The sequence below is a fragment of the Denticeps clupeoides genome, chromosome 5 (assembly GCF_900700375.1).
Source record: "Denticeps clupeoides chromosome 5, fDenClu1.1, whole genome shotgun sequence".
NCBI classification, from domain to species: domain Eukaryota; kingdom Metazoa; phylum Chordata; class Actinopteri; order Clupeiformes; family Denticipitidae; genus Denticeps; species Denticeps clupeoides.
Genome location: NC_041711.1, coordinates 30,363,808 through 30,388,832, shown reverse-complemented (window position 1 = coordinate 30,388,832; position 25,025 = coordinate 30,363,808). Strand labels below are relative to the sequence as shown.

The following is a 25,025-nucleotide window of genomic DNA, read 5'->3' as shown; positions in this document are numbered from 1 at the left end:
CACCCGAGAGAAGACAGTTGTCCTACAGTTTTTTTTACAACACAGAGATAATGAGTTATAATTATTTGGTAAAATAATTCAATGCAAATTTGCACAACACAGTAAAAAAGATAATACAGTTAAAAAAAAAAACCAGTAATGACATGACTGCCATAATACGCAGATGAAAGCACTGAATCAAATACCTAATTACCACTTTTGCAAGTAATATAGGTGATTTTATTAACGCACCGTTGCATTTACATTTCTGGTATTTATCAGACGCCCTTATCCAGAGCGACCTTCAATCAGTAGTTACAGGGACACTTGGGGTTAAGTGTCTTGCTCAGGGACACAATGGTAGTTAGTGGGATTTGAACCTGGGTCCTCTGGTTCATAGGCGAGTGTCTTACCCACTGGGCTACTGCCACCCTCTTATCTCAGCTTTTAATTCTTAATTAATTCTGATTTCAGGACACTTAAAAGCTATTCATAATTTCATTTAATAAATAATAATAAAAAAATACTTAAGTTTTGTGATTGTCTTGATTGATTCCCTGATTGATTATCTGTTGTAATAGCTGTATCCTTGCCATGTTTGTTCTGTCCTCCGTCAGCCCTACACTGGGTCGTGTGAGCATGATCCAGTTTTGCGTGTCTCTGTATGGGCATGAAGCACGTGCATCCGTATTTTCTCCGCCACACGATCATGACACATGGAATAGTTTACCACGGTGTTGAACATCAGATGATAGAGCTGGAACCGACTGGAACTTTACATATTTTTCTACATAAAGACAATACTTGTTTACAGTATGCTCTTCATTCAATGATCCTTTATTAAGGACTGTACACAGGCCAGAGCGCTGCACAATCATAATGTTTTATGGAGAGGCTATTTTTAGAAAACGAAAACCAAATGCTCATTAGATGAAAAGGAAAGGACAGTCACAAGGTTGACTTTTGAAGCCAGAACAGTGGACAGTACACCCCGGCTTTAAGAGATTAGAGAGGAATGGGGTGGTTAGCGCTGAGCCTCTCTTTCTCTATGTGTTTTGCCAGCAAGGTTCCCATATTGCATGACCTATATAGCTTCCCATGCTGTTAATTTGTATTGCATGGCTGGTTATGTGCGCTGATAAAACAATTCAGGACAATTTTCTCCCACAAAAGCCCTTCAGTGACAGAGAGGGAGAGAGATTTCGGCTCTAAACACAGAAACACAAAACAGAATAAAGCTGATGTACAACAAAGCGAAATGTTATGTTTTATGCTAACTTATAAAATTTTATTTATCCACTTTTTCTAAATCTGCTCAACAGTCTGCAATATGGTATCGTGTTTAAAATTATTCTCTTAGCTCATGGTGGCAATTACCCAGACACCTCTTGCCGATCCCTGTAGTGCAATAAAGGTGCACCACTGGACAACACCTCGGCAAACTTTCCCCCCTTCTGATCTCCCCGTGAGCCCTTCGACCCCTCCTACAGCAAGCGACCATTAAACATTCATTCAAGTGCAGGTGAGAGCAGCATCGACGACTGGGAACCTCAGCTATGTTCCTCAACGTGCTCGTCTCTGAAGCTTCCCCAGTGAGGACAGATGGGACACGCTCATTAGGAGTCTTTGCCCACAAGGTGAATGCACAGCTGCTGGGTCTGAGAAGGGTCTCATACGGTCAGTTTAGCTGTGAGTAGCCCGTCGTTTCGAGGGATGAACGTCGGTCCCAGTCATCAACCAGGGACTGTAGGGACAATTGGAGGCTGAATGCTACTAAAACTGGATGTATAAAACCAAGTCTAGATTACGGTGTATGCAGCTTAAGATGCATTTTGATACATGATGCACAGAGGGGCATGTAAAATACATACATCTAAAACAACATGGAGATGCACGCGGTGCAGTGAACCACATGCTGTTTCAGAGTTTAGAAAGTGCCGACAGAAGCAGAGATTCCCGTTCCCTGTTGTTTTTTTTTTCCGCTGCTACCACAATTCTGCTGAAGGGCGGCCAGGTTGTTATCTGGACCAGCCAGGCACTTTTGAATTGTTTGTTATAGTGTGAAAGACAAACAGAAGGGAATGAAAATGAAGAATATGCCGAACGTGCCACGGCACACACGTCTCATTTAGACTGTCACGCTTCATTTACATTCAAATGCGTTCTATTAAATAATAGCCCTTAATAAAATCCCCCACTCGCGGTCTCCGGCACGTGGTTTTGAGAGCTGGGAACATGCACATGACAGCCGACTGCTAGATTTACGATGGGGAACATAAAGCTCTCTTTCTCTTAATCGCTCCCGTGTTTTAATCCACGTCCCCCTCTCATGAAAAGCGGTCGTCATTACAGGCAGATGACTGAGCTAATTCAGCATCATGAGAAGCAACCCACCCCAGGTTCTTCGGAGGGGCCTGGCGGCTGAACCATTAAAGCCAGCGAGGATGCGAGGGACGTGTTCTGTTTCCTAAAGCCGGGCCTGGAGAGAAAGAAGTGACCTTAAAATAAGACCGCGCTAATGGAACCGTGTCTTTGATTGTGCTCATGCTTAATTGAATGAGTCTAAAGCTGGCAGATTTACTCCTTTTAATTGGTCTTCTCTCGCGCTTAAAGAGACGTACGTGGCAGCGTACGTCGCGAGCAGTGCATTCCTCTTAGCAAGAGACACCCGGCATGTACCATGGAGGTCTGGGAAGGGAACGCTGGGTTCGGGCCGCATTTTATTCACTGAGCTTGACGACAGTGCGGTACCTCAAAACCAGAATATTCATATTTCTCCACTTGCAGGCAGCAAATCGTTTTTACCCACACCAGGACACGTGAACGTGTGCGTGTGTGCATGCAAACAGACACACACACACAGTCACACACAACGGCACACAGAGAGGGTTCAGTTGTAGGCGTTCGGCACATGAAAACCATTGAACATTGACAGCCATGCATTTAAATGGGATTTATGACCCACAAACCATCTGTATCCTGACAGCCCACGAGCTTATAAATATTAGAGGACGACCGTGTGTTTGCATCTGTGTGTTTTTGACAGCGTTTGCATATTACAGGCCCACCGTGCTACACTCTGCTGACCCACATACGACCTCTCCCTTGGCAAAATACAGCACCTATCAGTTACACTATTAAAACAGAAACTCTTTAATAATGACCGTACAGGACAGAATCGCCACCATGGCGCCAACATTACTGCTGTCAGCAGCGTCAGCACCTGCCGACGGCCGACATGCGGCCGCGGTAAAAGCCCAGCTTACCTTGGCCATCTGGGCCTGGACTCCACTGGCCTTTAGGGAGGCCACAGCTTTCTGTGCTGCCGCTGGGCTGTCAAAATCCACAAAGCCATAACCTGAAGAAGCAAAGGGCAGAAAACAAAGTTAGCATACAGAACACTCTGAAGGGCAAAAAGAGGAAAGAATACCAGGATGGAAAAGTCAGGAAGTAATATTAACATTCACCAAACTTTTATTGTTAGTCTTGTCAACAGCAGCGGCTAGCAGCAAGCTAACACAGAACATTACCAGAATGTTGCCCTAGCGTCCGTTGAATTGCTCCAATGCTTTTTAATACAATAACTGCTCATTTTTAGTGAAATAGATGAAAGCAATATTGGTATTGGTGTGCTGTGGCCCTCCAGTGCGTGCAGGACACTGTTAACAACATTTTATGACACTGCTGTTGCATCAGCAATCTTTGGCGCAGTGGTCTGCGAGGGAGGTGGAGGCTCAAGCAGGGACAGAAAAAAACAAAAAAAACAAAGCTCAATAAGCTGATCGGGTTGACTAGCTCTGTCCTGGGCTGTCCCTTGGACCCCAAAGAGGGGGATATAACACTGTGAAGGCAATTCCTTTAGTTCCCCCTACTTAAAAATCTGCGTAATGTACAGTAGACAGAAAATAAATCAAATTTGTCTAACAAAAATAACACAAGGATAAAAATACAACTTTTTTAGACATGTCTTCCATGCCTCTCAATGTAGATGTTTACACTTTGACACTAGCAGATTAAGTTTGGGGGCTCTTACAGACTCCTTTTAGCATCAAACAGCCTGCTGTCAGGTTGAATTTGCTGGGGCAACCAGTCCCGGTATTTTTGGATTTCCTGTGAAGTGGGTTAAATGTCAAAGGCTCATGTAAGATTTCATTTATTAAATGAAAACAATTACATGTCTGCCTATATTAAATAAAAAATGACTTATGGCTGTGCTGTGTTTCAGGGCAGTGCGACGTTTAACACTCGATCTCCGGGTCCATTTTACTGGAGCGTTTGAACATGGGGTTCATTCAGAAGGAAGACTACGGAAAAGAATTCAGAACCCTGTGAAAATGTCATCTATGGCTTAACCTGGTTAATATAATATTCACTCTTTGACCTTCGTAACATCTTGATGTTAGGACCTAGCTATGTTTTTACGAAACACTGCGGTACTGAGCACTTTCTCTCTGTGATCACACAAACAGACCAAATTGATTTATTACACTCACAACAAAAAGAACTGCTCAGAAGCTGCACTGTTGAAGGTGAAAGGAAAACCCAGTTGTTGCACAATACCTTTGTGCGTTAAAGCAGAGAGTGCAAGAGAACTGGCAAAGTTTCATTTCTGTAAGATGGGAAACTCCAGGTCCATGATGACCCGCCACTTTAACTCCAAGCTGTGGCCTTCCGCTCATAAGAAGGGTGCCAAATGGTCAACAATTGCCACGACAGGAAAGTCTTGTGGGGGGGCTGGATGACCACTGCATTCCTGTTTCAGGAATTCTGTTCTGGGCAAGGCAGAAAAATCGAAAGAAAATCTGATTGGTCTGTGGCATTTTTTTTTTTGGGAGTCAAATGCCAAGTATAAAAGAGGTTCTGTTTCTGGTTACTGTCTCATCTTTTCCTCCTTTCTGGGCCTTTCTCTCGCCGTATTTCTGCAGGTCAAGGCTCCCTCTCAGGAGCTTGACCCCCTTCTTTCTCTCTCTCTTTCTCCTTTCTTTCATTTTGGGTTTTTCTGTAACATTTGCACCATTTTTACATACAATATATACACGTCACTGCAATAGTAATCTACCTGTGTCAATAAATTATTATTCCTGTAACTCTGCATGTCCAGGAAACATCAGATGAGTTTGAATACAGTGCAAATACCTGTAAAAACAATGCTGCTTCCACCTGTATTTCTTTTGATAATTATTTTGGTATTTGATATATTCCTTTCATTGATTTACACTAGGGTTATGGGTGCCGAAGTCCATCCTGGGCCACGGGGCACAGGACAGGGACTCACCCTGGCCAGATCGCCAGCCCACTGCTTTTTTTTATATTATACTGTATATTGTATTTATATTGATATATTTGGAGCTGCAAGTACTGAACCAAATAAAACCGCCTGTCATACAAACAGCTTCCACTGCAGAAAGGGGTTTGAATGGGGCACCTACAGAGATTTGAGTGAAGTGTTCCAGGACGTAAAATTCCCTCGGCATTTATTAAGTCTGACACCGTGCTCTAAAAAAAGAAGCACTTACATTTTTTTAACAGTGAAATGTTATCAAAATGTTCTTAGAAGTCAAAATTGTTAGCTGGAAAGGACTACATGAGGAGGCATAAAAGCAGCTTGATGAAAGCCCGCATGTCGAAGCCCAAGCTGAGAGAGAGAGAGAGAGAGCGAGTGAGCGAGAGAGAGAGAGAGAGAGAGAGAGAGAGAGAGAGAGAGAGAGAGGGAGAGGAAGCGGCCATTTTGTTCGCTCATTATTACTGTCAACAATTTCCCCTCAAACAGGACAGCAGAGTGTTCAGCTGGGCCTGTGTGTGATTTCGCAGGAGGTTCGGACTATTTTTATACACTTCCTCTTCTTTCTGGCTGCAGGCGCTGCTTTATTTGAGGAGCGGAGAGTTTTCAATCGGACAGGAGGCCTGAGTCTGCGGATGCTCTGTTCCACCAAGTTTACGGGAATGCGGAAAGAACCGCTCAACGCAGATGGAACAACAGCACATGGCTGGATGGCGCTAAGCCCTCAACGCAAACCTGATGATCATGAGCACTCAACGCCACATTGCACGCAGCGAAGGGGGGGGGCAGATGTTTCCTAGCACTCCAGCCACAGAACATGCGAGGGCCGGTGCAGATGTTCTGTCCTCACAACCACAAAGTCTTTGTGTGGGTGTGCGTATAGTGTGTGCGTACTGGGGAGCTTCAAAATTCGTCTCCTCCCAGCTCGAGTCTGGGCGGGTCATGGTCCTCACAGTCGCTGCAGCGGTCAACAGGAAGTGGTCGAGGACAAAAGGTCCGAGTTGGAGAATGCAGAGACTGATTTCTGCTTAGAGCGTTCCACCCAGTTTAGCCAAGCTCCCGAGGGGAGGGGCCAGCGGGGAGGAAAATGAGCGTGCGAGTGTGTGTTCGGACCTCATGCGTGCGAGTGGCAGGCCCGAAGAAGGTCTTTTCTGAGGAGGCTCCCTAATTAAAGCCATAAATACAAATAATCATTGAATACATGAGTGCAATCACTTCTACAATAATGGCACTCTCCGCTTCCATGCCTGTGTGTGTGTGTGTGTGTGTGTGTGTGTAGTTTAGGGACGCGAGGGAAACAATGTGGACACGCAGACTGGCCTGCCCTCATCTGCACATAATTTGATTTTTAAATGGAGAGCAAGAAACTGCAGCAAGGCTCTATATCAAATCATGTCTTCTTCACACACACACACACACACACACACACACACACACATGCATATTTACGCTCACTCTCACTAATGAGAGGTCTAAAACTGAGCCAAATCAAAATCAAACACGCACTCCTTTTTTCTCTCTCTCTCCAACAGCTGTTGGATTGAGGCGTACGCGGCGCTCTGACAAGCGTGTTCATAATTACCAGACAGTATGCTCTGGCGAAGGACAAATCCGATCATTGTTCGATGCGCGGTATACGAACACATGCGCAAACGTACTGATGTTTTGCGATCCGGCCATGAAATAAGCAGACGCACACGACAGTGGCCCGCTCGCTCTGCCGTTCTGGCGGCGATCCTGGCGGCCGTATCCGTACCAAGGATAAGAAACAGTTCAAGTCATTGGGGAGAACATGTCCACAGCAATGCGCAGCAGCGGATACAAGCGGGGCTCCTGGACGCAGCGAGCATAGTGATTTAAGCAGGAACCGAAGCCGCAGTGGCAAAATCTGTGCTCTGAAAGCAGCCGTACATTATTCCTGACGGCCGTAAACGCTGCACTGCTGGGCCCGTACGTTGGCCACCGGGCTCACATTCCCTCAGCATTAGAGTGCAGGTGAGATAAGAGTTTCTTCTCGGAAAGTAAATAAAGAAAGGCCCGGTCCAAGGCCAGTTACCTTTACATCAGATTCTGACAGCAATAAAATAAGGCAATAAAAGCAACCTGGAAATTCACACTGTAAAAAAAACACACACACACAGTGAGCTGTGAATGAAATAAGCTCCATTTTCCGTCTCTCGTCTCATCTGCTGTAATATCCTGTGCCCTGGTAATTCCTGGCATGGAGCCCATCAGGGCGGATTGACTTGGCAGGGGGGTGGTCAGGAGGCTGGGCAGAGGTTGGGCGGTTATCTCTAGGAAATGGAAGTCTTTTAAGCCCCAGACTGGCTTCCTGTGGCCCTTGGTTGTTATAAATCACTGCAACATCCTTTATGCCATGAGGACAGACTCCAGTGGCTGTTGCTCACATCGCATGGTAAAAGAGACAACAGCGTAAAAGTAAGGGTGTGTTAGAGTTTAACAGGACAAGGCCGATTACATCCTTGTTACGTGGACATTTCATAAAGCTGTCAATAGGTAAGACAACAAAATCTAAAAATCCGATAGCTGTACACAGGCCAGATTTGGCTCTAAAGGATGGAAGCAGAAAGGAAGTATTAAATCTTAGATAGACATAGGGACATTACTAAGTGCAGGAAGCATTAATAACTTCACCGTTCACAAAAGTGAACCTCAAAAATATGACATGTCATGCCATGCAAATCAAGTATGTTGAAATGAACACATGAGTAGAATTTTGTCCTTGGTGCATGATAATCTCTGGAAAAGAAATTGACCTCTGAATAAACTGTAGACTGAGGCCAGCGGAAAGTGCAGAGGAAGAAGTGTGAGGCAGTGAAAAGGAACAAAAAGGGATATTTCATCTGTCTTCAAAAGGAATGGACAGATGTGAGCTCAAAGCTCACTGTTGCTTTGGAATTGTGGAGGAAAATTCTACAAATCAGTTATGTATTGAACACCCAGAGTACTTGATTTTTTCAGTGCTGCTTTCAGCAGCATTTTTAAATTACACAAATTTCCTTTTCAACCCAATGCTAAAAGATCCCTAGGCTGGTGCAACAGAACAAGCACTTAATACAACGATATTTGTGGAACGCCTTTTCCCCAAAACCTTGTCCATTCTTTATAATTGAAAGTGAAAGTGGAGTGATTGTCATTGTGAAACAGCACACAACGAAATGTGTCGTCTGCATTTACTTTGGACGGTACTTTGCTCAGTGGCACCTTGGCGGACCGGGATTCGAACCGGCAACCTTCTGATTACAGGGCCGCGTCCTTTAACCACTAGGCCACCACTGCCCATAGATTACAGTTATTACAGTAGATTTCACAGTATTATACTACCATCTGAAATGTTCAAGCACTTTTGTACATGAACATTTTTATTAGAATTGTTTTACTTAAAATTTTCTTTAAATTAAATAGATATTTCGTGCACAACAATGTGTTCAATGCTATATTTTTGTAATTCTTTGCTGGAGGGCAGAGGGTTTAAGAGTGTTAATGTAATAGCGTACTGGACAGTATCCAGTGTCAGAGGCTGCAGACCAGAGAGGAAGCAACACTGTTTATTTCAATTCCTTCCTAAAGGTTTCCTGAAAAGGAGCTCTCTGCTAAATCATCGATTTCTGACGGACTCCTCCTTCGCCCCCTGGCTATTTTTAAACTCCCTGCTAGGCCCAAACTGTCAACACAGGAGGAACTATGGGGAGTTTTCGTGCCAATGCTAACTGTGTTAGTCACGCCAGTGCTTATCCTGTTGTGAACTCTACTTCAATCGCGCTAACACTCATCCCATTGTAATGGACTTCTCCTACAATCATTCTAACACTCATCCCATTGTGAAGGACTTCTGCAATCATGCTAACACTTATCCCATTGTAATGGCTATCTTAACCGTCATGGGGGCACCCTGGACTGCTGATCATGCACACCATACACAAATGTTTTGGTTCTAATATTTTCTGAATATTATTGTGTGTATTCCGTATAATAATCTTTACACTAATCTTCTGCATAAAAAAAAACTGCATTATTTCTACTAAACAGCTTATGATTTATACATTTCGAAGTGAAGGTGAAGTCATTGCACACCAGGAGGGGATGTGTGGGACGGTACCTTTGCTCAGCGGCACCTGGGCGATTTGGGATTCGAACCGGCATCCTTCCGATTACATTTTTTATTTACAGCATTTAACAGACGCCCTTATCCAGAGTGACTTACAATCAGTAGTGACAGGGACAGTAGAGACAGTAACTTAAGGTTAAGTGCCTTGCTCAGGGACACAATGGTAGTAAGTGGGATTTGAACCTGGGTCTTCTGGTTCATAGGCAAGTGTGTTACCCACTAGGCTACTACCACCCTCTAGGGTCAGTTTCCTTACCCACTAGCCACACAAACACATGACACAAATAACCAGGTCAGGTACAGAACCCAATTGCAGCACTAGCCACTGCGCATTATGTTTTCCATGGCGTCACCCATAGTGTTCACATATTACATTTAGCATGTTATGTATGCCTATAATTAGATAATGAACATATTATATTTAGCAAAAAACACAGAATCATGGGTAAATCCAGCCTACCTTTGCACTGATTGGTGTTTTTGTCCAGAATCGCCTTTGTTGACACTATTTTTCCATACCTGCAAATAAAAACAGTGAAGCAATGAGAAATCGGTGAATTTAAAAAAAATGTGCATACAACATTTAGGGTATTTCAGTTGTTTTTCAACAATGAGAACAATGAGAACCCCGTTCTCATTAAAAGTTTGAACAAAGCTCGGAAGAGATAGTTGCTTATGGGATAATCAAAAGTTCTTCCTTCATTAAACTTTTAATAATGAATGCTTATCAATATATGTTCTTGAGGGCCCCAGCACATCTTGCAAATACCAGCAGCAGGCGGAGGTGGGATTTTGGAACCAGATCAGAACCACAGCGAATTCATTAAAACAGCAAAAGAGCCTCAAAAAGATGCATAGGTTTACACGCCTGGCTGGCTTGGCCTGTGCCGTAATCTTTCTCGTGATCTTTCCCCATTACTTTCCATTGCATGCAGTCTGTCTTTGTCCGCCTTATATGCCGCTCATCTTTCCAAAGGTTAGGCATGGTGTGTTCAACTGAATTGAGCAGAGTGTGCAGGCCAGGTCTCACAAAAATCAAGTATTCGCCCGAAAGATCCCATGTATGAAGCATAATGACGAAGAGAGCGATGCATGAAATGAATTGTGACTCTGCTCAGGGCATCAACAACTGTAAAAAGTCCCTCTCTGCCCCCTCTCTATCCCTAATCTGTTATTGTTACCCTTAGTACCTCTCACTCGCCGCCCTCCCCTCCTGCAAAAGGTAATAAAATTTCTTATCTGATGTGTATCTGCCAGTGGAAATAGGCTGAGTGATATGAAAGAGGCGCTGCCAGTGTAGTTTTTAATTAATGTTTAATGCTGCACACTCCTACAGGTAGGGAGGCAGAGTATATTGCTCCATTTTTACAGGGAAGGAGGCATTTAATAAGAAACGGATCATTTTACTGTCACCAGGAGCTGAGCTCCTCCCTGAGAGTGCGGCGCGGCTAATGTCCTGAGGATAGAGGGCTTATTCATCTCCAAGTCTACAAGAAAAAAACTAAGTGAAAGAGGTTGAAATATTTGAGTCATTGATAGACTTTCTCCAACTCCAGGATTTTAGTCTGAAATACTATTCATCCATCACGGCACAGCTACAGTTATGAAGGGTGAAAACATAACACATTGATCCTCTGATTTCTGTGAACACAGCTGACTGACAGAAGGAACCAATCCCATGTGTGGGGGGGCTGGTTTTGGAGCCACGTAGAATCGTAAGAAAACAGCTCTGATTGTGTTTACATTTTCCAAACGCAATGTTGCTGGACTGTAAATAAAAATTTGGGCCTCCAGAGAATGATCAGAAATGAAAAATAGTTTTCTTTGTGAAGTAACACAAACAGCATGGAAATGGTGAGAACACATGACCACCATCTGACTAAGTGGACTCCTTCCATCCCATAATAGCGCAACAAAAGTCACAAATGAACAAGCTTTAAAGGTACCTTATTATAATTTTTTTTGCTTTTATGTAGATCTTAGTTCTCCCCTAATACTGTATTTGAAGTCTCTTTCAGAAATTCAGGCGTGGTGTAGAATTTTAGATTTCCCCAGGATGTCCCATTTCGGGATGTAGGTTTAAATGCTAATGACGAAAGTGATTGCCATTGTGAAACACTGCAGCACTCCTCTGCTTTTAACCCATCACCCTTGGTGAGCAGTGGGCAGCCATGACAGGCGCCCAGGGAGTAATGTGTGGGGACGGTGCTTTGCTCAGTGGCGCCTCAGTGGCACCTTGGCGGACCGGGATTCAAACCGGCAACCTTCTGATTACATGGCCGCTTCCCCGATCGTCGAACAACTGCAATGTTTTGCACATTTTCAACGATAAGAGAACATATGAAACTTTATTGATTCCACAAAGGAAGTTTTCAGAAAATATGCATGGGAGCTGAAAAAGACATGGATGCACAGACTGTTGTACAGTTCTTGATTTTAGACATACTGGCATTGACCTAAGAAACCAACAAATAGGCTGCCATATTAATATTGAATGAGCGTAACAATAGTAACAATTTTTTGGTGGAGGTGGAAAGTAACAAATTACACTTACTCACGTTACTGTAATTTAGTAGTTTTTGTGAGTAGCGGTCCTCAAACAACCGCTGGGTCCTAAAGCCGGAAATTTACCAGCCAATCAAAAAAATTTAAATAAATAGAAAAGGCCTATACAACAGCCAATCAGAAAACAACAGTACTGTATCTGGGCACAACGCAACACAACAACTAATGGAAAGGTGTCCGGGAATTCTTTATGTTTTTGACCCAAACATCACGTAATCACTTCAAGCAAAGAGTTAGTCATCATGTTTTAACAAATTCACAATTTTATAGAATGTTGCTCAGATAATTAGCATCAGCTTTTCAACGCCGAGTGTCTGTACCCTAACCTTTTTACAGCAGCAAAATGCAGCCTGAAAGCAAGTAGAATAGTCTGTACAGTGCATCCAGGAATTTGTTCTTCCACATTTTGTTATGTTACAGCCTTATTCCAAAATGGATTAAATGCTTTTTTCCTCACATTTAAACCCCATAATGACACAGTGAAAAAAAACGTTTACTTTAAAAAAAAAAACTTAGAAAGCACATGTACATCTCATGTATTCACAGCCTTTGCTAAATACTTTGCTGATATACATTTGGCAGCAATTACAGACTCAATTCTTTTTGGATATGTTGCCACAAGTTTGGCACACCTATCCTAGGCCTGTTTGGCCCGTTCCTCTTTGCAGCACCTCTGAAAGTTGGGAAGTGTTGGTGCATGGCCATTTTAAAATCTCTCCAGAGATGTTCAATCAGATTCAAGTCTGGGCTCTAGCTGGGCTGCTCAAGGTCATTCTGTAGCCACTCCTTTGATATCTTGGCCGTGTGTTTAGGATAATTGTCCTGCTGAAAGATGAATTCTCAATTGAATTCTCTCTGTCGCAGGTTTTCATCCAGGATGTCTCTGTGCACTGCTGCAGTCATCTTTCCCTCTATCCTGACTAGTATCCCAGTTCCTGTAGCTGAAAAACATCCCCAGCATGCTTCACTGTAGGGATGGTATTGGCCTGGTGATGAGCGGTGCCCAGTTTCCTCCAAAGGTGACACCTGCCATTCATACCAAAGCCTAGAGAGTTTTGTTTCTCATGGTCTGAGAGTCCTTCAGGTGGCTTTTAGCAAACTCCATGTGGCTTCAGTCTGGCCATTCCACTGTACAGGCCTGATTGGTGGATTTCTGCAGATATGGTTGTCCTTCGCATCTGTCCACTCTGGAGCTCTGACAGAGTGACCATTGAATTCTTGGTCACCTCCCCAACTAAGGCCTTTCTCCCACAGTTGCCCAGTTTAGGTGGCAGGCTAGCTCTAGGTAGAGTGGTTTTGAACTTCTTCCACTTACGGATGATGGAGGCCACTGTGCACATTCGAATCTTCAAAGCAGCAGAAATATTTCTGTAACCTTCTCCTGATTTGTACCTCAAGCCAATCCTGTCTCCAGACAATTCATTTGACGTCTTGCTTGGTTTGTGCTCTGACATAAACTTTCCAATTCATGTAAAATCAACCATTTTTTTCCACAGGTTGACTCCAACTAAGCTGCAGAAACATCTCAAGGATGATCAGGGGACACAGGAGGCACCTGAGCTCAATTCTGAGTTTAATGGCAAAGGCTGTGAATAGTTATGTACCTGTGCTTTCACCGTTTTTTTTTTTTTTTTTATTTGCAAAAACCTAAATTAAACTTTTTTCACTTTGTATTATGGGGTGTTGTGTGTAGAAAAAAATGAGGGAAAAAATTTAATCCATTTTGGATTATACCACCTAAATGTTCAATAAAAACGACTAGTGCTGTTGAAAGTTTCATGTTGGTCCTGTGGTTATTATGTTTCCTGATGTTGTGCACCTGTGTTTGATTGTATACATCTGCCCTGTTTGTGTCTGTTTGCCATCTGGTCATTGTTTGGTGAAGTTTCCCCAACCTCTTTTACTCAAGTAGATTTTTAGATGGGTACTTTTACTTGAGTAGAATTGAAGCAAAGTAAAGATACTTTTAGTTAATGACATTTTTTCCACCTCTGAGTATTACACATCTATAATTTTTCTTGAAGGAATATGAGAGTGCATTTTTATTGAGTGTGACCTTCACAGGAAACTCACAAAATTGAATGTTTCAAACATTCTTGTCTGTTTGCATGTCAAATTAAGGCTTTTTAAAAGCCACAAGACAGCCCATTTCAACTGGCCAACCTGTCAAAGTTCTAATCTGTGCAGCTTTCAATGACATGCAATGAAAGAGGATGTTCTCACATATGGTCTCAGTAAAAACAGGTTAAAAATTGGCAAAACCCTGACCATGACTCATTAAGAAACAATGAATCTGTTGATTTGAAACTCAATCCATGCTTTGGGAAGAGTGAAGTTGCTTAATTGATCTCATGAAAGTGAAGTGATACACAGCACAGCACACAGTGCACACAACGAAATATGTCCTCTGCATTTAACCATCGCCCTTGGTGAGCAGTTGGCAGCCCTGACCAGTGCCCGGGGAGCAGTGGGGACGGTACTTTTCTCAGTGTCACCTCAGTGGCACCTTGGCGGATTGGGATTCGAACTGCCAACCTTCTGATTACGGGTCCGCTTCCTTAACTGCCCCATGACAAAGGCTGCTATACAGTCCCATTCAAATTTATTTTCCATCAGCCTTCATTATACAAGGAGCTGGTCAATCATATTGGATAAATTTAAATCTAATGGTAAATGGCTGAAAAACCAACAGACACCCCATCATGTCCATATTGAATGTTTTAATATTATCGTTGCTGTATGATTACATAATAATGTTTGTCCCAATGCAGAGGATGAAAATTGTCCTGACAACCTAAACTTATCACTTCCATCACTTATAAATACATATATATATAAATACACAGCCGCCCACAGGGCATCAGGTGTGGAAATTATATTATTTCTGAAGCATTTATCCATACTGATTCTCAGTGGGTTCAGTGCTGCAGGGTAGTCTCAACTGCACTACTCAATACTGAATAAAATGTAGCTGGGTTCATTTACAGAAGTCTTTAATGCATTCACTTGTCGGGGTTGGAGTATGCTGAAGGTGATTACCACAGGAAATATTTATAATAACTGCATTAAAGTAACATTTAATTTGACACAGCACACCTCATTAAAGATGTGCAAATGAAATGGTTTCCTTTATTAGAGAATAACATTTGTGCTCCTCATTAGGGAGCCGAATATGAGCTAAATTAAGTCCTACATTAGACCTTGATTAGATGTTAAGCTGAGATTTCTTTTAATACTTCAGAAATGTGATTGTAATGCTGATGCAGTTTTAAGCGTAGTTTGTTGAAAATGCAGACTTAGCAAGCCACTTTCAATAACCCAATATCAACATAGCACATCAACACTGTGCTACTCTAAAACGTACTAGATTAAACTGCTTTTAGGGGATATGATACAAGTTCTTTCACAATGCGTGGCCTCTCGAAATACGGTATCCAAACTCAGACTAATAATAATCAGAGTTAATGGTATGAGGGTGTGATGCTACGGTGCTTCTGGTTCACCAGGTGGCCCCAGATCACGGAAATGCTTGGAACTGATTGTGCACGTGTTGTCCCTCAGTGTTGTTTACTGTGTGTATATGTTTCCAAGTCCCCCATCATTCCTTTGTCAGTCTTTAGATTAAATTGTAATTTTCTTGTTGTCGAACTTTGTGTACAGAATCTACAACAGAGTGAATAAAATAGATGTATTCATAGTTGGGGTCCTAGTGAACCGGAATTGATCACTTCATTGATGGTAACTTGAAAGCACGTAAGTCGCTCTGGATAAGGGCGTCTGCCAAATGCCATAAATGTAAATGTAAATGTCTTTGCTCCATGTACATGTTGTGTTTTTGCCTTTTGTATGTTCCATTTTGTTTAGTGAAGCCCTCCACTTTTCATCATGTTGTGCGTTTGTACCTCTTCCTTTCATTATGGCGTCACAGAAAGACCAGCAAAAGCGAGACACAGCACGTGGGTCAACTCTGGCTTGGAGATATTAGTTAGTTAATGGTTCCACCATTGGGAAGAGGACGACTGGAACAGCAAAAAAGTTCCAACAAGCTGATCTCCACCACAACGTGGATAAAATGTGGGAATGGCATTGAGAAGTGTGAAATATTCAGTGTGAAATATTGAGAGGATGAACCCGACAAGGATGACAGCAAGAGGAGGACTGTTGGGGTATGGGAAAAAAAAATGTCCCAATCACCGGCACCTATGCTGCAGCATCACAACCCAGGTCCCACCTATCGCCCTGCCAGGTAGAAACCACAACCTGAGGAGGAATCGATGAAGAAGCAGGCTGGTGTGGTCCGGAATAAAAGGTGTCTGTCTCACCAGCGTTAATCATGTCCAGCTCATAGCTCTCCCCCTCCTGCTGGGCACCCGGAACCCACCAGAAAGAGCAGAGGGAAAGCAAGAGGCATGCATCAAGGAGGGCGAATGGATCAAAAAAGACATAGCTCCGCTGGAGGATCCTGCAGGAGGCCCGGCACCTTCCTCCCGTTTCAGCCCCATGCCTCGGCTTCCACAGGGTTGACTGTAGTAGCGCTGGTTCCACCTCCACAGGCCCCGCCTCTGCCTCATCAGCCTCCACTGACTGATGCACTTACAAGGAGCCCAGAACCAGAGACAGAAAACAGATTTTCTGTCTTTCGTTTTGTGTGTGTGTGTGTGTGTGTGTGTGTGTTTGAGAGAGACTTTGCCTGACCCCTTTCTCTCATTCGGCAGGTGGAGTTCGTTAGGTGTTGATTAGAAATGCATACATTTATAGCTGGTTAAATTGGCATCATGTTGAGACAAATGCACTGAAAAAACTTTGCGCTAAAATGTGATTGAATTTGAAATGCGTTTTGAATTCTCTCAAGAAAACTGCTGTCTGAAATATGTTTTGAGCATCACAATGTATAAAGCCACTGTGGGTGATTAAGAAGTACTTGCATTCTATGTGTTTTGCTCTGGCATTAATGTCAAAACAACAATTCTGTGGTCTAGAATTCCTGTGAGCAGACAACTTCTACTTTCTAATTGGTCACAGCTCATTAACAAAAAAATGACCAGACTTCACAACGCCAGTGTACAGTGCCAACATACATGCTGCTGCCCCTCACTGGGAGATGCTGGCTCAAATAGAAAAATGAATGTCTCCCATGCCCTTGATGCTCTTTCTAGTGTGTGTGTGTGTGTGGCCAATATCCAGCAATAAATTGAAGCTTAAGAGAACTTAATAAAACTGCACATGTAATAAGGTGCAAGAAATAAGAAAGGTGAGTATTAATTTCCATGCATGTTGGCTTCATAAACCCCGAATCATCTTGAAAAGCTCCACGCATGCAGAAGCATACCAACTGCATGCATAACCAAACCTCCAAAATGACCTTATATGGTGCGCCGCATAACTTTAAAAAGGGTAAAATTAAAGCCACTCATTCATGCTTGGTGAAAGAAAGCAGCTGTGTTTTAAAGAGGAATAGAGTCTTCAGTAAAAGAGGGCGAGCATGGTTTATGGTTTATGTTATTTTAAAGGCTATATTTTAATGGCACACACAGTGTACATCTTGCATACATTATCAGTTGAGAAAAAAGAAAAAAGAAAAGGAAGAGCTGGCTGGGAAATGTGCTTTTACTAAAACTAACTAGCAAGACAGCCCTTTCCTGGTTATCTTTATTTATTTAGTGTGATATTAGCGAATATGCCACTAGATCTGAATTTCTAAAAAAAAATTTCTACAAACAAACTAATAGTTTCCAATTTCCCAACTGTGTTTAAAATTGCACACCTTTGCTATTTTGGATTTATTTCATTGTCGTATTTATTTGAGTTATTATTACTGCTATGAATAAAATAATAATAATAATAATAATAATTTCCATAAAGAACCATTTGAAATCCTGTCATATAATCCTCAGGTTCATGACCTTTGCAAGCCCAAACATGCACTAGCCCCTTATTCGATTACTTGATGCCAATGCCCATCAGTTTTGGGAAGGGAAAGAATGTCATGTTTTGTGAACAGAACCCAAGCACTCTGTATGATGTGCTAATGACAGTTCTCAAAGGGCCCCTAGCCTCTGATCTGTGTTTTTATTTCTCCCAAAACGCCAGCAGCTACGGATGCGGGGTTTTTGATGTTGCGTGGCGAGAGACGTGGAGCTGGCATTCTTTTAACTTCTTTCCAGGTGTTTGTGTGGTATCTTAATTGGCTACCAATGCAGCTGTCTCGTCTGGCACATTTTTTTGTCATTTGATTCAGATCATACGTCCAATATTTCTTGTGACTTCATTCTCCCACTGTGTGTGTTTTTCTTTTTTTTTTTGTAAAGAGGCTTCCAAACACAGAAGAAAGGAAAAATCTGTGTTATAAAACTCCCTAATCAGACTGCAAACACTATGCCCAGTTCCAGATGCATTTAGTGCACTAGTATTTATGATGCCAATATGGCTACACGTCTTGTCAGCAGTTTGTGTGTATGTGTGCATTTCAGTTCTCAGAATTTAAGACATTTCACAGCATGGGGTGTTCGCCCAAGTCTGACTCAAGTGTGGTCCAGGGTCCTCAGGGGCCCACTACTGTTATCAGTCAGACAGGCTTGAGATGCCTGGACCAGTCTACGGCCCTCTTAGCCTGAGGAGTATTAGGCCGGCTGTGCTCTAAAGCCTTCATATCCTCGTCAAGACATGCTGGTTACAGGAGGGTCTCCCTGCCAAATACTAGCACTGCTGGGCTGCGCTCCCTCCAGCCAAACATCCTGATGCAAACGTTAGTAGAGATGTCAGGGTTTACATGATACTGAGCTGGGCTGTCAAAACAGCCGTTTGGTTATTTCCCATAAAAGCACATTTCTTACCAATGCATAGCAATATACAAATTGGAGATTTAGATAAAGGGAATTTTGATGACAAATTTTTGATGACAAATTTTTGATGACAAATTTTTGATGACAAATTCAGTCCAGCAGACTGGTAAGCAGAAGTCATTGTGCTCTCTTCTCCAGGTCGCCTGAAAAAGAGCAGGGCGGCAGATTATTCGTAACAAGGTCAGTTGATAATGGAGTGCTAGTGCTGATACAGATGTCTGATCTTGACTCATTAATAACACCAAGGTGGCCAGAGCATCAGGCCTCACCTCCCCTCCCGGGGTGGAAAAACCGGCGCGCCCTGGAGTAGCCCTGATCTGCCATCTGTGGCTTTAAGCCAAGCCGTCAGAGGGGGAGCCAGCTTTCGGGAAGACGCGGCCTTCTCAAACAGGTGTACAAATAATTCCGTTCGTAATGAGGGCGGTTTGTGTGTTTGTGCAGACTGACAAAAACGCCAAGACTTGTCAATCGCCCGCCCACTTATGAACCCGTACCGCTCTCTGAGTGAGGTGGAAATAACCCGTGCTGGCCACATTATAGTCGGTGTGGCAGCTTCCTCCTGTGGCAACCAGGGTGAAAGCGTGGGCAGCACAAATGGCACAAACAAACTGCATCCACCCCAACAGCACCAAAGTTCGCCCTGATCCGTGGAAAAAAAACATCTTAGCAACAGCAGATACTGACTGTTATTAACACCCCCCCCGCTGACCGAAACCGCCGTTTCCCACATGGTTTCCCTCGGTTAAAACCGATTCAAATGCTCTGACGACAAAATGCTAATGTGGAGCAAGACAATCCCACGGAAGAGGCATTTAGATAATGGGCAATTTGTGTAATTTTGAACGAACAACAAACACCTACACAGCTCTATTGTTTTAAAGTGAACAGAAAAGCATATTCCACAGCACATTGTTAAAAATGACACTTTAACAGTCCATGAAGGGCACAGGGCACTAAACTTCATTAAGGTTAAATCTTAATGCAGTGGGTCACAGACCTCAGAGAAACGTGCCGGCGCACATCTGCACTCTATGTGGCCATTTCTTTTTCTTAGCAGCTCAGAATTCCTGGCCACATTAGTGGTTGCCAGTTTCAGCAAAGCATAAAAGCGTCTTAAATTGGCGATGGCTAATCTTTTGTGCAAATCGAAGCAACGCAATGGTCACCATGGGAGTGAATGCTCTGTACTACCTCTGTAATATAAGCTCCTTAAGGTTGGCTGCCCCCCATTTAGTAAGAGCACTAAAAATACAACATAGGGTGCACTCGCGAGATAGAGGGAGATATCAGTGGAAAATAAACCCTACAGATGAAGCAGGCTGCCAGAAGGCGAGAGCTGAGAGGCTCAAATTTTTATTCAACGGAGGAAAATCACAAGCTACACTTTCCAAAAACAGGTCAGTAAGTGATACACACCAGTGATTTAGAGGCAGAATGGGTGCCTCGCGGAGACGAAATTCACCAGACAGGCGAAGGCTGGTGTTAACTAATAATCTGGACACATTAAGTGTGGCAAGCCTGCCGAACATACGCGGCCGGAATTGGACTTTCTTGACTGCCCAGAGTGTTTGATCAAATTCCGACTGGCACAGTAGGATGCAGGTCCAAATGGCTTGGCATGAATCTGGCAACCGAGGAAGCCCCGAGCTTTCTTTCCAAATTACAAAAATGTTATTAGTGATAAATGATGCCTTTATTTTTGGATACAAGGTGCGTGTCTGCTGGAGGTGGCTGAAGCCATTCATCTCTGTGCTCATGTCTCACTCCTCTGCCAGATTGCGATGTCTGTGTTGAGTTTAACCTTCCATGTGCACCAAAATGACTTGTGCAACAGACAATCTTATCTTCCAATATAACATTTTTTGCAAATAACAATTAAATTGGATGTATTAAATATCAGTATGAGGCTTAATCTTATAAAAATTATTGACACAAACACAATGTTAATAGCAAACTTCATAATGTTTAGCTGTAACATCACATTGACCAACATGTGATTAACACAACATTCTGGTTTCCATATTTTCACAGCTGCTACACCTCCAGGATGTGCAACACTCATCACCATGCGCTAGAGGTAAATCATTGTTTTCACATCATCCTACAAATCCTCAAGGAACTGTCAGCAAAGCATTCATTGTGCTGCTGAGGGTTATATCCTCCATTTTAAATTTACTAGATATGACAATAAGAACAAACCTTTAAAGTTGAGTATCTGTCACATCAATCACATCGCAAAAGACAAAATGTCTGCCAGTGATGTTTGAAAACAGGATCAAAATCAAGGTTGTACAAGCACTGCAGGTCATAATGCTTGCTTATCCTTCTGTATCTGCAAATGAACTAGGTCTTGACACTAAATATACATGCTAATATATATATACATTTGAATATGTCAACATGTGACAACCATTCACTAATGGGTTAAGAGTGATTAAGCATTTGGTTATCTCATATATATATATATATATATGAGATGTGCTAAGTTGATGCAGTTGCATTCTTAATGCACAATCTGTCCATCTATCATTTTATTTTCTAACTGGCATCACAGTCATATGTGCACTGCAGGATAATGAGACCGCTGTTTCAATTTATTAAACAGCATTAGATTAACTGTAATCACTTACTGTTAGCTAACTACCTAGGCACAAAATAAAATGTGGATCTCAAATGTGGATGAGTTTGGGGTCAAAGTTACATTCAAATCAGATAAGGGTTCAAATGTGTGTGCTAATCCAAGCAGCAAAGAGTTAATGCCTCATGAGTCTTCTGTGATTAAATTAGGCCAAAAATGCAGTGATGCACAGGCTACGCGCACACACACACACACACACACACACACACACACACTCACTGCATATATTACGCACTCACACATTCATATGCACCTACACACATGTATGCGTGCACACACACAGCTCAAAGCGTGGATGCATAATGAGAAACCACAAACGTGATGAGAAGCACATGTTCACCCAAGGCTCATATTAACAATTCATAATTTATAATCAGTCCTTTATGGTGCAGTCATGGCGCATTTTCAAGGCTGTTTGCTTTTGGACAGGAATTCATTCATGCACTGGCCTCTCTACTAACATTAACACAATCTGATTATAACGTGGATACAACATCCGCCAACTCCCCTTTCAGACCACGACTGACAATGTTGCCATTGTATGCCTGTGCATGTCTCTTGTGGCCATTTTCACGGCACTGCTGCTCAATCATGTTCAATGCACACCTAGCATACAGCATTCATTTAATGTATGAATGTATTAACTAAATCTTAGCCAGACAGGAACTAGCTGGCAAATTAATCACACTTTATGTACTGCCTAAATTAGCAGATAGTTAGTAAATCCAGCTCACCAGGGGGTTCTACACGCTCTGCAAGTTAATTTCACTTTTTTATGTGACCAAAATATTCAAAAACAGAAACAAAAATATATTGGAACTATTTTACCAGGAAAACATGACCAGTTCCTGGTGTTGGAGTCTGTTTGTTTGTGTAACTTTGCATAAGTTGTGGCAGTGACCTATTGGTTAAGGAAGCAGCCCCATAAACAGATGGATTCGGGTTCGAATCCCGATCCGCCAAGTTACCACTGAGGTGTCGCTGAGCAGAGCACCGTCCCCACACACTGCTCCCCGCCTGTCATGGCTGCCCACTGCTCACTAAGGTTGATGGTTAAATGCAGAGGACACATTTTGTTGTGTGCACCGTGTGCTGGGCTGCAGTGTTTCACAATGACAATCACTTCACTTTCACTTTTCATAAATCATTGGCAAAACGTGTGAACTCTTCACAGCTTTGGCTGCTGCTTTGTTTAATGTTGCCAGGATCTCATTCTGACTTCCTGCTTCTTTGTCACTGGTAATGTGAATGCACAGTAACTATTTGCTCTGCATCACATAATATAGGATGGATATGCCAATTAACCTTGACATGGCATTTAGCTGACACCACATCTGTGCAAAACAGGTGCGGCTCTTGAGAGAGCTGAGGCAGTGTGCTCCAGAGAGAAAACATCCCTCACATTTATTAAACATGAAAATCAGGCAGAATCATCTTGCTGAGGCCGGGCGGGCTTCTCTTTCAGATTCCGGGCCCATTGTTGCCCCCTCAAAGCTCAAAGGACTGCCAGTCTTTCAAGGGATGGGAATCGCAGAGTAAGATCTCCAAAATGTCAGCCCTGACGCCAGCACTTTTTTCCCACACTGAAATCCTGTGCTGCTCAGGGGGTCAGCGCTGGAGGCTAGGGATAGTGGTAGGGGATATGGGGGTGATGAAAAAGTTCTGAGACACAACGCTGAAGTAACACTGCAATGCTGTGTGGCAACACACCGGATGGGTGACGGGGGCAGCTGAGAGGGAAAGAGAGGTCATTTGGTTTCATTTTTGCAAAGCCATGGAAGAAGAGAGCCTGGAGGCACACCCCCGACCTTTACCGAAATGTTACTGGCCATTTGGCACAGCGTTTGGGGGCTAATGAAACTTTTATTGCCATGAATTTTTTATGACAATTCTTCAGGAAGCCTGGGGCTAACCTGGACCATACCATTCTGGATCTCTGAGAAATAAAAGGGGGACTGAGAGTGTCACATACCAAAGCAAGCTGAAGCAGGGGGACTAAACTAACCCTTGTAATGCATTATCAGTAGTGTAGGAAATGTTTTAAACTCTTTATTTCTGGGCCAGACACAGTGGATATGATATAGTTTCATGAAGCAGAACGATTTAAGACATATTATCGCACAGACCTGGACCTGCAGCAGGAGACTGATAAACATAAGAGATATCAGAATGAATCATGCGAAGTGGAGATTACGCAATTGGCCCAGCGTTGCTTTCTCACTGAGTTTTGCTCTGGCTGTCCTCGCTGATGACACTGGCCCTTCCCTTCCTTTCACAGAACGAGAAATTCCCGGAATTGTACATGTCTGCAAAAAACTGCGTGCTCTTGTTTCGTTGTTATTCAGTGAAAACTGTGAAAATCTAAACCTTAATACCTGCTGTATGGACATGTGTGTGTGCACAATGAGGTGTGTATTTTTTCGTGTGCATGTGTGAATGTATGTTTGTACGCTTTATTTATGTGTGTCAGCATGTCTAATAAGCACATGAGGTGCGCCCACATTAATGGGTGTTCCACTATTGCTAACATATGCGTAGATTTGGCCAGAGATGCTATGAAAGTATGAATGTGCTTGGGAATGTGCTATGGCCATGCTGTGTGTGTGAGTGTTATATCTGTATGTCTGCTTTTGTGCGTGCGCATATGTAAGTGAGAATTGCTGCTATGTTTTGTGCATGTGAGTGTTGGTCTGTGTCAGTGTGTTTGAAAAGACACTATCTTGAAAATATGGACGCACGTGTTTTTGTGAGAGCACGCATGTGAGACTCACGGTTGGCACAGCTTGATGAGATCCTGGTCGGTGGTGCCGGGAGGAAGGCCACGGATGTACAGGTTGGTTTTACTCAGCTGCTCAGCTGCACTGTGACTGCTGCTGTTGGTGCTGGGACTGGGCGGAGCCATGGGTTGAGGGGGAGGGGCATAGGACTGCTGTATCACACAGAGAGAGAGAAAAACAAAAGAATGAGAATGAGAAAACGGTGGGGAGGGAGCAGAAAAGAATCTACCACATCTTCACAACTCTATTACACTTCATCTGATCCAGAAAATTCCATTTGTGTAATGTGTCTGTGCGCATATGATCTCCATATGAGTGTTACCTAAGAGGGGAGACTCAGCCCTTCCCAGAGGGATGGAGGTCATTAGTCTGAACTGTGGAGCCTTTTCTACACAGACAGCTCTGACTCACACTGATAGAGCCACATATGGCAGAGACAACAAGCTCTCAGAAGATAAAGCTGCAGCAGCAGAATGAACAAGCAGCGAGCAGAGAATGCTTCCAGTCTGGGGGTCTGAGGGCACGAAGGTAGAAAAAGACGGGGAGACACAGAGATGCAAGGGCAATGGATTGAGTCTGTGAGACTCTCTGTGTTTGTGATAATCACCGGCTGTCACCACACAGCCCACTGCCTAGCGCGCCCTGATATTAATCTATTACCTGTACTTCCCCACACTGTGCAATTATTCCCGTGCCAGACAGACAGGGCTATCAGAAGACAGGCGGGATCTGGTCCGGCACTATTCACATGGCACGCTGCCTCAGGCAAGCTTTATGAAAGGGCGCATTGACAGTTCGGGAGTGTGACACTGAA

At 43.2% G+C, this 25,025-nt stretch overlaps 1 protein-coding gene across 4 annotated transcripts in view; it reads right to left on the bottom strand.

Annotated features, from left to right (window-relative positions):
* The window catches only part of rbms3 (RNA binding motif, single stranded interacting protein), a 111,188-nt gene that overhangs the window by 62,034 nt on the left and 24,129 nt on the right, over nucleotides 1-25,025 (bottom strand). For all 4 annotated transcript variants that reach the window (XM_028978762.1, XM_028978761.1, XM_028978763.1 and 1 more), the window contains 3 exons: nucleotides 24,206-24,363; nucleotides 9,850-9,908; nucleotides 3,246-3,337 (listed from right to left, as the gene is read on the bottom strand). In XM_028978762.1, the coding sequence (XP_028834595.1) occupies nucleotides 3,246-3,337; nucleotides 9,850-9,908; nucleotides 24,206-24,363 (309 nt within the window). The remainder of the gene's footprint in view (nucleotides 1-3,245; nucleotides 3,338-9,849; nucleotides 9,909-24,205; nucleotides 24,364-25,025) is intronic.